This window comes from Anolis carolinensis, chromosome 3 (genome assembly GCF_035594765.1).
Source record: "Anolis carolinensis isolate JA03-04 chromosome 3, rAnoCar3.1.pri, whole genome shotgun sequence".
Classification (NCBI taxonomy): domain Eukaryota; kingdom Metazoa; phylum Chordata; class Lepidosauria; order Squamata; family Dactyloidae; genus Anolis; species Anolis carolinensis.
The window spans coordinates 212,395,885-212,409,559 of NC_085843.1; the positions used below are offsets into that span (position 1 = coordinate 212,395,885).

Here is a 13,675-nt window from a genome sequence, read left to right on the forward strand (position 1 = left end):
GATTACCTGTTGATTGATTTCTTTCCTTTTAAACAGGGACAACCCATCAGAAAGATTAGGTAACTTGAAAAATGGTGTCAAGGATATTCAAAAGCACAAGTAAGTATGTCTCAGGTGAAAAAAGTTATTTTCTCTTATACTGTCATTAACACATGTGGAATTTTACAGATAAGAAATAACAGGACCTGGCTCAATGTAAAATTAGGCAAGAAAGGGAAGGAAGTAGAATCAAGGACAACTGAGGAAGAAAATGCATGAAATCTGTTAGGATTTTCTGGGTGCTAGTGAAAACTACCCAAAAACAGCAGAGCATCCAAAAATATGCAAACACAGAATACTTAAAGTTGAGCATTCAGCTCACAGCAAGCAGAGTGTGAAGTGCCATGTGGCTGTAAAGAAATTAGAGCTTAGAAGGCAAACATGCAAGTTCCATCTTGAACATTACAAAAGTTTTATTTACAAAAATAGTATCTACATTTCTTAACAGTAAAGAACTGGGTCCTAGCTACTGTAGACGCCATGTCTTCTAGGGTTCAAAAGAGAGGGGGAAATCTCCAGGCATTACACATCTCTCCTGACACACAAGCAGAGAGAGATCTCAATACACACAACACAAACCAAGATATAAAAGTAGAAAGGCAAAGGCAAAAGGCATGCACCTGCAAAGTATCCAGTTCTACACAACCAATCAGAATGAGAGCAGAAACAGAGAGAAGAAATAGACACATTCCAACTGTCATTCAGGAGACAGGGGAGAAGGGATTTCCCTCAGCCTATTCTAAGCTATTTGTTGCGGACTACAGACTTGGGCAGTGTGGGGTTATTTACAACAAAACAAACACTTGCATTGATACACTTAAAACAAGATTATTGTATGCTAACTATAACATCTTTTTGAAATTAACCCATTTTGAGATAAACAGTTTTTTCCTTCTAAAGTTCTGTTTGCTTTGATGGGGCTTATCAGACATCAGTGGATTTCAGCTTAGAGTTATAACTCCTACATTTATCTGATGTTGAAGTCCTATTCAGGAATTCTTGAGCACAATTATCTAACATGTTGTTTTTTATCCCAATTCTATCTGTTCTCCTGTGGTTCATGTATGCTGTTGTGATGGTCCATTATTTCACTATACATTAAGCTTGAACTTCAGCATACATTTATCATTCTAGCTTCTTTTCATTTACTGAAAAGCATACTGTAAAATGACATGACAAATATTGGTAGACCTGAAGGTCAGAGCCAATTTTGATAAAACAGCTGAACCCACTATCTATGCAAGTCAGCTTGTCCTTGGAAATTGAACTCAGCGCTATAGATTTTTAAAAACATATACACAAAAAGCAGAAGTAGACGTGTGGATAAATGACAAAAAAATTAAAAATACTGTCAGCCAATATCTTCTTCAAATCCAATGAAAAGTCAAAAAGAATAATTATAGTATAGGCAACAGTTCTATGTGACTTACATTCATGAATAGTGTTCGCAGCATTTCCTATGATGATGAGAGTGGACACATTCGTTTTTCTGCCTCAGTTTCTATGTTGGGAGGATCAACTGCTGGTATGAAAAAACATGTAATTGTGAGTTTTTGTGTGCAATCCTTGCGGATATGTGCAAACCACTGGATGTAAAGGTTGTATGCTCATTCGTAGTCATAAAATTCTGTAATGAGAAAAACAATTTTAAAGATGGGGTTCCCAGGAAAGTAGTTTGCTTTTACTCTTTTATGCTGTTATCACATCTAGACCAACTATATGTATGTGTGTGTGTGTAGATCTTTCAGTAAACTGTTTCTTTTTTTACTCCCTAGAGTGTAATGACGTTTTCTTATTAATTTCACTTGCTTTATCCCATCCCAGCTACTACTACCTTCCTCTAAGTCAGTGGTTCCCAACCTTTAGGCCTCCAGGTATTTTGGACTTCAACTCCCAGAAATCCCAGCCAGCTTACCAGCTATTAGGAACTGTGGGAGCTGCAGTCCAAAACACCTGGAGGCCCAAAGGTTGGGAACCACTGCTCTAAGTCATTTTTATATCTTCCTTGCTAGCTTAATTTGTGTCCTTTATATAAAATTAGCCCTATACAGCATCTACTATACCAGTGATGGCCAACCTATGACACGCATGTCAGCACTGACACGCCTAGCCATTTTTGCTGACACACTGCCACATGCAGATTGATTGGATGACTATGTCTTTTGTGGCCAAATTTGGTGTGATTTGGTCCAGTGGTTTTGTTGTTTACTCCATGGAAATTATGCACATTACATTTATATATATATATACTAGCTTGGAGACCCGGCGGTGCCCGGGTTATTAGTAGACGGCATTGAGTTTTTTGGGGATGTGAGGAAATTATTTATTTATTTATTTATTTATTTACAGCATTTATATTCCGCCCTTCTCACCCCGAAGGGGACTCAGGGCGGATCACATTACACATATAGGCAAACATTCAATGCCTTTTAACATAGAACAAAGACAAGACAAACATAGGCTCCGAGCGGGCCTCGAACTCATGACTTCCTGGTCAGAGTGATTCATTGCAGTTAATTGCAGCTGGCTTGCTCTCCCGCCTGCGCCACAGCCCGGGCCCAAATTAAGTAAATATTACTTAAGTTTGGTCCAGATCCGTCATCAGCTGGGTTCAGTGCTGTCTGTATAAGGGTGAACTACAACTCCCAGAGCCAAAGATCAGTCACTCCAAAACCCTGCCTGTATGCACAGTTTGGCATGATAGGGCTGTGTGCCACGTTTGGTCCTGATCCGAAGTTGGCTGGGTTCAGTGCTGACTATATAAGGGTGAACTACAACTCCCAGAGCCAAAGGGCAATCACCCCGAAACCCTGCCTGTATGCTCAGTTAGGCATGATGAGGCAGTGTACCAAGTTTGGTCCAGATCCGAAGTCGGCTGGGTTCAGTGTTGACTATATAAGGGTGAACTACAACTCCCAGAGCCAAAAGGCAATCACCCCGAAACCCTGAAAACATTCACTTTTATTATATAGATAGATTATATCATTCTATTATTATTGTAGTATATTATCATATTATTACCATTATATTATTATTATATTATTCATTATTCATGACTACATTGAAACTAGAATAGAGAGAAATCAGCATGGAAACTGCAAGAGGTACCATAGTTTGTTGTACATGGAAATAATGGTAGTAAATAGTTTTTGATTTATTAAATAAAGTTATATATTACAATTTTTGTTATTTAAACTATACATATTGAGAAATTATGGTTTTTTTCTCAAAGTGACACACCACCCAAGTCATGCTAGGTTTTTTGGTGAATTTTGACACACCAAGTGCAAATGGTTGCCCATCATTGTACTATACTAACAGAACTTACCTTATATACTCGTGTATCTGTCGTCCTTGTATATAAGTTGAGGGCAAGTATGGGAGCCAAAATTATGGATTGTGTTATGACCCATGGATATGTCAAGGTTTATTCTGTGAAGATGATAAATCACAGGTGCCACTCTGGAGGGCAGTTGCACAGGGTCGCCACCACTTTTCTCATCCAGTTATTTAAAAAGTGGTGCTGCCGCAGAGAGAGTAGAAGGGGGTTGGTGCTTCTTTTAGGTTATATCGGGATGAACCAAGATTTCATCTTTCACCACTCTAAGAAAGAAATAGTTCATTTTAAAGATAAGGGTTAAGCTATACTACTTACATTGAATTGTGGAGAAGCTGACCCAGGTTTTTGTATCAAATTTTTGGACTAAGATTTCTAGACTTATACATGAGTATATACAGGAAAATGCTAAACAGAAAATAGTAGTACAGAAACAGTATTTACTACATCACCTTTGTTAAATGGTGTGAGAGAGAATACTTACTTTTCTATAGCTTAATTGAAAACAGGAGATCATGTACTGACAAAAAACCTCTGACAAAATGAAAACTGACAAAGTGGGTGTGTATCAGCTTGTTCAGCATTATTTAGGTTGTTTGATCCTTCTGTTTGATCCTAGTGAAGTGGCACCTGAGCCATTTATCCCCTTGTCTTGTTCTGTCTTTAGGTGGTTTGAAGGCTTTAATTGGGAAGGTTTAAGAAAAGGTACGCTGACACCTCCTATAGTACCAAGTGTAAGTATATATATTTATTATTGTGTTGTCAAAGGTATTCATGGCCGGGATCACAGGGTTGTTGTATGTTTTCCAGGCTGTACGGCCATGTTCCAGAAGTATTCTCTCCTGATGTTTCGCCCACATCTATGGCAGGCATTCTCAAAGGTTGTGAGGTATGACATACCTCACAACCTCTGAGGATGCCTGCCATAGATGTGGGCGAAACATCAGGAGAGAATTCTTCTGGAACATGGCCATACAGCCCGGAAAACATACAACAACCCTATATTTATTATTGTTTATATAACACAAATGTGGTAATTGAAACAAGAAACTGAGAAAATTATTGAAGATACTAATTACTAAAACAAAACAGCAGCTCTCTTTTTCTCTTTTATTTTTTAAATAAAACACACTCAAAAAAAGAGAGAGAAAATGTAATAATAATAACAGCAACAAACAACACATATACATAACATAATAAAAATGTATTTTTGATTGTTGTAATGCTTGTTCTTTTCAAAAGTCGTGTCTGTACCTCTTGCCAGCATTAATTCACAGGGACCTATGTGTATGTGCCAAAAGGCAGTCATAGATTTGAAATTAAATAGCTACCCTATATAATCATGTATAATTCGAGAAATTGTAGTCAAAGAATGAAAACTGGATCCACTTACCTACATGTCAGTGTGGGTTCTGCACCTTAACTCTCAGCAATAAAGGAAGCATTCCCTTCTTGGATTATAGTGTCAAAAGAAAGAACTTAATCTGTCCTGGGAGAACCTAAAAGAAGAATTGACACACTCTTCGGTGTAGCACCAATTCTGGCCTTTTTCAATGCCTTGGCAGGGAAATGGCCACAGTGGTGCCCAGAGGGAGCTGGCCCCGTAAGGCAACATTGGCGATTTCCCCTTTCTGTAGAATGACACTCAACTTATTCATGGGTCATCTCAAAATCTGGAATTTTGACCACCAAACATGCCCTTGTGTTATATGTGAGGCCAACTTATACACAAGTATGTACAGTCAGGGCTATTGGCAAGGGGAGGGCACAAGTGTTTCAACCCCCCCCCCGAAAATTTTCAGTTTTTTTAAAAAACATGGTTTACTCATGAATTTTAACAGGTTAACCAAATCCCCATGAGTTTCCACTGAAGTTTATCGATGAAGCCTGATTTCTATATTATTTTGTGCTATAGAACTCTTCAGGATTTGCTAAAAAAAAAGGTTTAACCCCCCCCCCCCCCCCCGCCCCCGGCTTTGGCCCTGTGTGCAGTCATTTCCAAAGACATGACATCAATTCAAGAAACCAATGGTTTGATTTTCTTCACTGGGCAGGTTGCATCACCAACAGATACAAGCAATTTTGATAGCTTCCCTGAGGACAACGATGAACCACCGCCTGATGACAACTCAGGATGGGACATAGACTTTTAATGTATTTCTCTTACCTGCTTCTGCCTTGCTGAAGACAGCTTCCAGAGACATGGCTGCCAGCAGACCTGAAGGAATTGGGAAGGATTAGTGCTCGGGGTCACCATGATGCCTTGATTGATGCTGCTACAGTAACTACAGTGGCATTAGGACTTATCGCTTAGATGACAATAGTGCTCTTCACATGTTTTCTGTTTGAACTCAACATAGCAGTTGACATGGTGGTCCTGAAGCAAAGCCTTTTTCATCAGTAATGAAGTGTGTTTTCTATCACTTTAATGAACTTGCTATGCTCCTGTTGTAATTTGAAGCTGGTAGAATGAGATGCACATAATTCTAGCTGCAAGATTGTTTTCTTTCTCTAGTGAATTCTATTCTGAAATGTTCAGTACTGCAGCTGATTCTACACTGTAGAATCTACAGTATGGAAACTGGGGTGTCTCAAATTGCAAAAATAAGCATTTTGTGCCTCTTAAAGTAGGCCAATGTTTTAAACCAAGGAGGACCACGAAGTTGCTGGTCAAGAAGCTCATGTCAAAGCAATGCTATAAGTTGTCTTTCTTTTCGAGCTGTATTCATGACAAGAATGAATGTTACCTTCTTCCATTTTTATAATTTCTAATGTGCTTTTTCCTCCCTCAACTGGTAACAAAAGCACAAATGCTACAGCATCTGTTGAACTGTTAAAAGCAAGTATGGGTCGGTTTATTCTCACATGTGTCTGAGAACATGATATATCTAACATTTAGTTTTATTGGTACAGCTTCATAAGAGCATGTAGAAAATTATTCATAAAATTACTTATTTTACACATATATGCTACTTATATTATACAAGAAAAGGAAAATGTACTTATCAAAAGGTCCTAGGCAGAAAATGACAGCAGCCAACTGGTCTAATAGGCATTAAACACTAAGCTTAAAATAGCATTTACCTTTTAGAGCTCAATGAGGGAACAGGCAAGACACACTGCATACTATATAGGTGCTATGTACATTTTTCATCTACATTGTAAACACCCACAATCATTTTTCAGGGAAAAATGTAGCAAGAGAGATAATAGTCAACCAAAATCTTAAATAATTTACACACACAAACACATCACACACTTTTAATGCTCCACTGTGACATTGTCATTATTTTGTTTTGCTATTTTACATATCCTCTCAATCCCATTATAATTGGACTGTATTCACTCGTTCAAGGATTTCCTAACTCAGTTCTCCCTCTGTAATAACTGTAATCAATCAATCTAAAGTAAGGAGTGTGATGTAGCTGAAACAAGTAACTTCAAAACCCTATTTCATTTCAAAGGGAAACCTAAGTCCATGTTTATATGTATCCAATTGAAATTGGTGGGATTTTAATATGCTCTACTGTGGGTCTTTTAACAGATCAGTGGCACATTGATAACGACTAAGAATAAATTATAAAAATGTAAGTAATGGCAGCAATCCCCGAGAAGCCGTCCATGTCTACATGACATCTACCAGCAAAAACAGCCTTATAATCATGAGTCTTATAATCCACACTTCAGAAAGATCACACAATACAGAATGATTTTGAAAATGATCTCTTTCGCTCATGCAGCCAATTTGCCACCTGCTTATTCGTCTTTTTAAACAGTTTTCTAATTTTTCCTCTTATAATTTGCCCCCCCCCCGATTATTTTACATGTATGTTTTTCCTGATTTCTGCCACAACACAACCCCTTTATTTGCCTCTTTCAATATTTAGAGCTTGCTTTTAATAGGCTAAATTCAAACTGAACTACAACTGCATAGGGTATAACACTTATTCAAGAGTAAGTCCCATTGAACTAAACTCACATGAACAGAATTTTATTATTATTATTATTATTATTATTATTATTATTATTATTATTATTATTACCCTGCCTTTCTCCCCATAGGGACTCAAGGCGGCTAACAAATAAACATACCCAATAAAAATATAAAATAAGAGATAGACATTTTTTTAACAAATTAAACATATGTGGATAGAAAAGTTAAAATACAGTTAAAATTAAAATTAAAAATTAAAATGATTTTCAATGGCCACTATCCCCCCAAATCCCACCCAAAACCTCTCCAGTAATGTGTCCCTCATCATCCCCCAAATGCATGACGGCAGAGATATGTCTTTACCTGCCTGCAAAAGGCAAGCAAGAATGGGGCCATCCTGATTTCTCTTGGGAGGGAGTTCCACAGTCTGGGAGCAACCACTGAAAAGGAACTCTTCTCAAAAGCAGCTGTGGAAAGTTGCCATTTAATTCAACGGGGCAAATATTGGTATCTTTGCTACCTAAATGCAGCTACCACACAATGCACTCCTATGCATGCTTATTCAAAAATAAATTTCACTTTGTTCAATTATGCTAACTTTCAAGTAAGCATATCTTAATCCAATCTAATTTATGAAGTATAGCATTTCATATCCTGTCTCTAGATTATAAAACAAGTTTCAAGCCAAGTAGCTGGCGCTGCAAGACCATATACTGGTAAATATAGATCACAGCAGTGGCTTAAAATATTATTATGTAAGGAAAGCTACACAGCAGTATTATCACTATAGTTTTTCCTCCAAAGAGTTGATTATAAAGTAGTTCAGCTGAAGGGGAAAAAACCTTCAGATCAAAATCTAGGTTTCCTAAGATTTATCAGCTGTTAAGATCAATGTTTTGAGTTATCCCTAGTCTAACATAATAGACAAGAACATGCGAGTTCTGAAGAAAGGAAGAAGATATATTGTTGTCTTCCGTGCATTCTCACCAATAATAGCATCTCTCTTTCTGAACTCATTCGTGTTTTACAGGGATGGAGTACATCTGGCTTTCCAGATGTTAGATTCAAACTTCATCAATCCAAGCTAGCATAATCGGTGATAAAGGATGATGGGACCCTCAATCCAAGAATATGTAGAGAACCACAAGGGGCCCACCCTCACATTACAGTCAGCATGTGGTCTTGTTTACACTTCACTCCTAATAAAAAAGCAACAAGGTTTCTGGCTTCTAAAAATGTTTTCCTACTATTTGCAAACATGTCAACAAGTTATGATGAAAGGATTACAGGTGATCATGTATACACAACAGAACACTCTGATCCTAGGGCACACCACTTGGCTTCCAATGCATCAGGTGTAGGAATCTGTGGCAGCACAAGAACCGAACCATAAAGCAAACCTATCAGCACAATTTTAATGTGCTTCAGAGCTTCCAAGTGTTACATCACTATTAAAGCAGCAGATTCTCCCCTGGCTCACCCCTACACAAGACAAATCCCACAACTTTCTAGGAGTTGTCTAAGGCAGTTCTGGTCAAAAATTGCATAAGCAGGAACTACAATGCTTCCCTGGAGTGTATGGCAAAGCTAGATGGATCTGTTCAGTTTCCTAAACACTGGTCGTTCTGTGATTAAAATGGCATAAATAATAATGACATTTGATATTAGGGCTGAAACAATATTGACCAAAAGTCATTTCTTTTCTAGATTTAAGTTGAAATCACTTCCACAATGTATTCCCTGCATCTCACGTATGACTATGTGCCTGTTCTGAATGAACTTCAATGCAAAAAAAGTTATCATTTGATTACAGTAATTTATTTTTCCCTTGATTATATACATAAGAATATTCTGCCTTTGCCTGAACAGTTCCAGTGATAAAAAAAACCCATCCCTAAGCCCTTAGCTGAGAGATATTCAGACAAGGACAGTTTCAAAGTGAGCTTTGTATGAATTATTATGCTTGATTCCTTCCATTTATCCTTGAGCTGCACTCAGTAATATGTCCTGGTGCAGTATGCACTTAATACAAATTTATTTTCTCATTATGATTCACTTACATCTTCTTTACTAAAATGTGTTTTAAAGAACTTGAAATTAGCATATGTATATTAGTAAACTTTGCATTTATAAATAATATATTTCATTTACATATATATATATATAGACACAAACATACATATATCACCTACATTCATGTTTCAATGCACTGTCTCTTAGAACTGCTCCATATGTTACTCTCTCTGCAGATCACACCACAAAAAAAAATGGCATCCCGTGTGTGAATTCTCTACCCCCAGTTGTAACTTGAAGTTGTAACTCAACATATGAAGCAAGATTGTATTGCCGTAAGCTTCCCAAGTCCCACTGCACACATTAGCAGCCACTGGCAGTTACCGAAAAATGAATTGCTCAGTTGGCCCAATCTAGATGAGGAACTTCAGTTTACAGCTTGGTGGGATAAACCTGCTGTATTAGGCAGAAAGTGCCTGGCAAAAAAGCAGACTATTTATTATCTATATAGCTGCCGTCCTCAGATAACCTTGTTCATGAATAATATTTGTGCATTTTGGAAGGGTCTACTTCCTACTAATTCTGTCAGATGGAGATCTCTACTCCCCTTTAAATACGGGACAATACTGTATCTCCATTTTGAAAAAATGCTGTCATATTGAAGATGTTTGTTAGAACTGGGTTCTAAAGGTACAGATGAGCTTATTACAGTGCTGCATTATCCACGGAAAATTCTTATTTAATAATAGGACCACAAGCAAATATTTATGTAAATAGATTTTTTTCGTGTTGATATTTTGTGGTACACATAATAGCTTTTGATTTATAACTTCATTGCATTATTCCTTCCTTTTTCTTATTTGTAAGGTAATGTTTTTAGATCAACGTAGACTTGAATTAATGTCATAATTGTCAGTATTACTGAAACTTCTGTCAACTGTACCGTTGTCCATCTGTCCCATAGTTTAGAACCTCATCTAGTTATTTGGCATTGTTGCAAGTGCCTTAAATTCATGGCATCCTATTTAAAAAAAATACAGATTTGGTGTTATGCTGCATGACAAAGACAAAGACACCTCAAAATGTTGTCCTTTCTTAGCTTGCTGCGTTTTACAGTTCTTTCGGCTAACAGTTTATAAGCCTTTATTATATAATATTGATGAATTACAGAAATGATGAAGTTGTTCTCTTATTTCTGTTATAAATGTACCAGAGCTGTGTATCTGTTAATGAGATACAGCGTCATTTCTGTGAAATGTATAAATGTATGTGCAGGTCAAATTAATATATGACATACTATCAGTCTGTATACAGGTATTCCTGTTTTGCTAAGCTGTGCAAATTTTAAAACTGTAGTGCAGTAAAAGTTCTAACATATCACGTTTTATAATAGATGACATTGCAAAAACCTTCCAGTCAGACCAATGATTAGCAAATTGACTGAAAATTTGACACCAAACAAAAATCTTAGTCTTATCATCATGAAACCAATGATTGCAAAAAAGAAAAAGAATAAAACTTGTTGCACCACTGAACAAAACAGGACCAATGTTTTCTATTGGTTGGATCCTGATTTAACTTTCAGTGGACCTCATTGTCAAGTTAGTCCTAACTAACTTAAGTCCTGTTGCTTTCCATGGGTCTACTCTAAGAAGGACTAAAGCTGAATCCAACCATACGTTCATGTATATGCAAACTGTTTCTGAGTCAAACTCTCAGTAGTTCACCTTGTAAGCAAAACACTGAAAGTGTGTCCTTTGTCCTCTTCCTCTGTGAACAGTTCACCCCACAGCACTGGAACCCTGCTGTTTCGGGCTTTAATAGCAAAGAGAAATCCAATCAAAGTTGCCTACGTATTCCAACATACGCTGTTTTTACTGGTGATTTCCTTTATAATCTTAACAACTCTTATTTCCTTTTGGTTTTCTTCGTACTGAGGCTCCTAGGTGAAAGGGGGAGGATTTCATTTAATGTGTCCAAGATACACTTTCATCTAATGGTCGTTGACCACTTGCACTCTTTTGATGTAGACTGAAGAAAAACAAACTTTTTATCATAAACTTAACTGCTTTTGTTTTGCTCTGTATTTTCCCTGCAGCTGTAATTGCCGAGTGCCTGTTGTATACTTTATAGAGTTGAAATTAAAAAAAAATACTTTTGAATGTAGTTGTCATTTTTCTTTAGCTTCTGGGACAAACCCATCAAAATAGGACACCAGCAGAATGAGGCACCAGCAGAAGATTAAAAACCAGATAAAACTACAACTGCCTGGATTCCATGTCATTGAGCCATGACAGTTAAAGTAGTGTCGCACTACATTAATTCTACAGTGGTGCAGTGATGCAGAAAGATATCATTTGCTCATTTTTGTCGTAAACATTATAGAAATAACATTTCAAATATGGGAGAAAGCAAACATGACTTTAATATACTAAAAACAAACCAAAGTTCCTTTATGCAGATTAAGAGACTGTTTGTAGAAAACTTTGTCCCAAATCGTTTCCACTGAATAATTCAGCAGTTCTCACACCATTGCCTATTGCCTAAGGTAGCCCAAGGAAAACTATTGTCGAAGGCTTTCCCGATTGGAATCATTGTGGTGTTGTTTGGTTTCCGAGATGTATGACCATGTTCTAGGACAGTGGTTCTCAACCTGAGGTCTCCAGATGTTTTTGGACTTCAACTCTCAAAAATCCTAACAGCCGGTAAACTGGCTGGGATTTCTAGGAGTTATAGGTCAAAAACCTCTGGGGCCCCAGGTTGAGAACCACTGTTCTAGGAGCATTTCTCCTGACGTTTCGCCTGGATCTGTGGCTGGCATCTTCAGAGGATCTCATGGTAGTAAAGCAAGTGGGATATATATACCTGTGGAATGTCCAGGGTGGGAGAAAACAACCATTGTTAAGTGTAAAATGTGCAATTAGCAAGCTAGATTTCTATGTGTTGAGTGGAATCCACCCATGTGAGTTATCATGAAGACAGCATAGTCAATTAAGTGAGGACATCTGCATAGAAGTAGCCTGGCTTCTGTTCCCTTTGAATTGTTTGCTGCCTGGAGACCTCCAGTGTCTGGATAGTGTTCATTAGTCACGGTCTTGATTCTAGTGTTTTTCAATGTTGGTAGCCAAATTTTATTCCTTTTCATGGTTTCTTCCTTTCTGTTGAATTGTCCATGAGCTTATGCATTTCAATGGTTTCTCTGTGTAGTCTGGCATAGTGATTGTCAGAGTGTTTCAGAATTTCTGTGTTCTCAAATAATATTTATTATATGCCCAGCTTGGTTTATCGTGTGTTCTGCTATTGCTGATTTTTTCTGGTTGAATTAGTCTGCAGTGCCTTTCATGTTCTTTGATTTGTGCCTGGGCACTACGTTTGTTGGTCTCTATGTAGACTTGTCCACAGCTGCATGATATGCAGTAGAATCCTGCAGTAGTAAGAGGATTCCTCTTATCCTTTGCTGAACATAGCATTTAATAATATACTTTATTTATATTCCACTCTATCTCCCTGAGGAGACTCAGAGCGGATTACAGGTGCATATATGGCAAACATTCAATGCCGTTATACAGTTGACAAAGACAGACGGTACATAAACAGAGGTGAGGCTTCCCTCTTCACCTCCAGCATCTGGCTGTGCTCAACTCAGCCATGGGGAGGTGCTGTTGTTTCATTTTTCTACGCTGAGGAGCCTGTCGGCCTGGTTTGATTTTGCCAGCATGTTTTTCAGGGTGCCTTTTACTTCCTCACCAAAGCGGTACCTATTACATTGTTGTTTTCAAACTGTTAGGTAGGAAGAAGCTGGGGCTGACGATATAAACTCACCTCGACCGCAGATTGAACTGCCAACTTTCCAGTCAACAGAATCTTCTATAGCTGGTGATTTAACCCAGTGCTAGTCGTGTGTTAAAATTTGTTGAATTTTCTTTCTGGCTCTGTAAATTGTTTGTAGGTTATGTTTCTTCAGCAGTTTCCCTATACGGTCAGTGGTTCCCTTGATATATGGTAAGAACACTTCCCCTCTAGGTGGCTCTTTATCTTTATTCCTGTGGCTTATTCTTGGTCTTGCAGCTCTTCTGAAGTCTGTAATAGAATAACCATTAGCCTGTAGTACTCAGTTCATCTTGATAGAGGTGGGGTATATTCTCCACTTACTTTACTACCATCACATCCTCTGAAGATGCAAGCAAAATGTCAGAAGAAACTGCTGCTAGAACACGGCCATAGAGCCCAGAAACCACACAAAACCCCAGTAGGATAATACTTAGCAGGTCTAGGAAATATTATTTCAAAGGGCAAAACAATTTTATTATCGGCAGTATTGTGGCTAATAATTTATAATACTACTTCAGTTG

General features: G+C 37.7%; 1 protein-coding gene across 3 annotated transcripts in view; it reads left to right on the forward strand.

The window, feature by feature from the left end:
* Positions 1 to 11,485, forward strand: part of prkg1 (protein kinase cGMP-dependent 1) — a 904,903-nt gene extending 893,418 nt beyond the window's left edge. For all 3 annotated transcript variants that reach the window (XM_062976200.1, XM_062976201.1, XM_062976198.1), the window contains exons 16-18: positions 37 to 99; positions 4,044 to 4,110; positions 5,431 to 11,485. In XM_062976200.1, coding sequence (XP_062832270.1) covers positions 37 to 99; positions 4,044 to 4,110; positions 5,431 to 5,529 — 229 coding nt within the window. In that variant the 3' untranslated portion in view covers positions 5,530 to 11,485. The remainder of the gene's footprint in view (positions 1 to 36; positions 100 to 4,043; positions 4,111 to 5,430) is intronic.
* Positions 11,486 to 13,675: the final 2,190 nt, after the last annotated feature.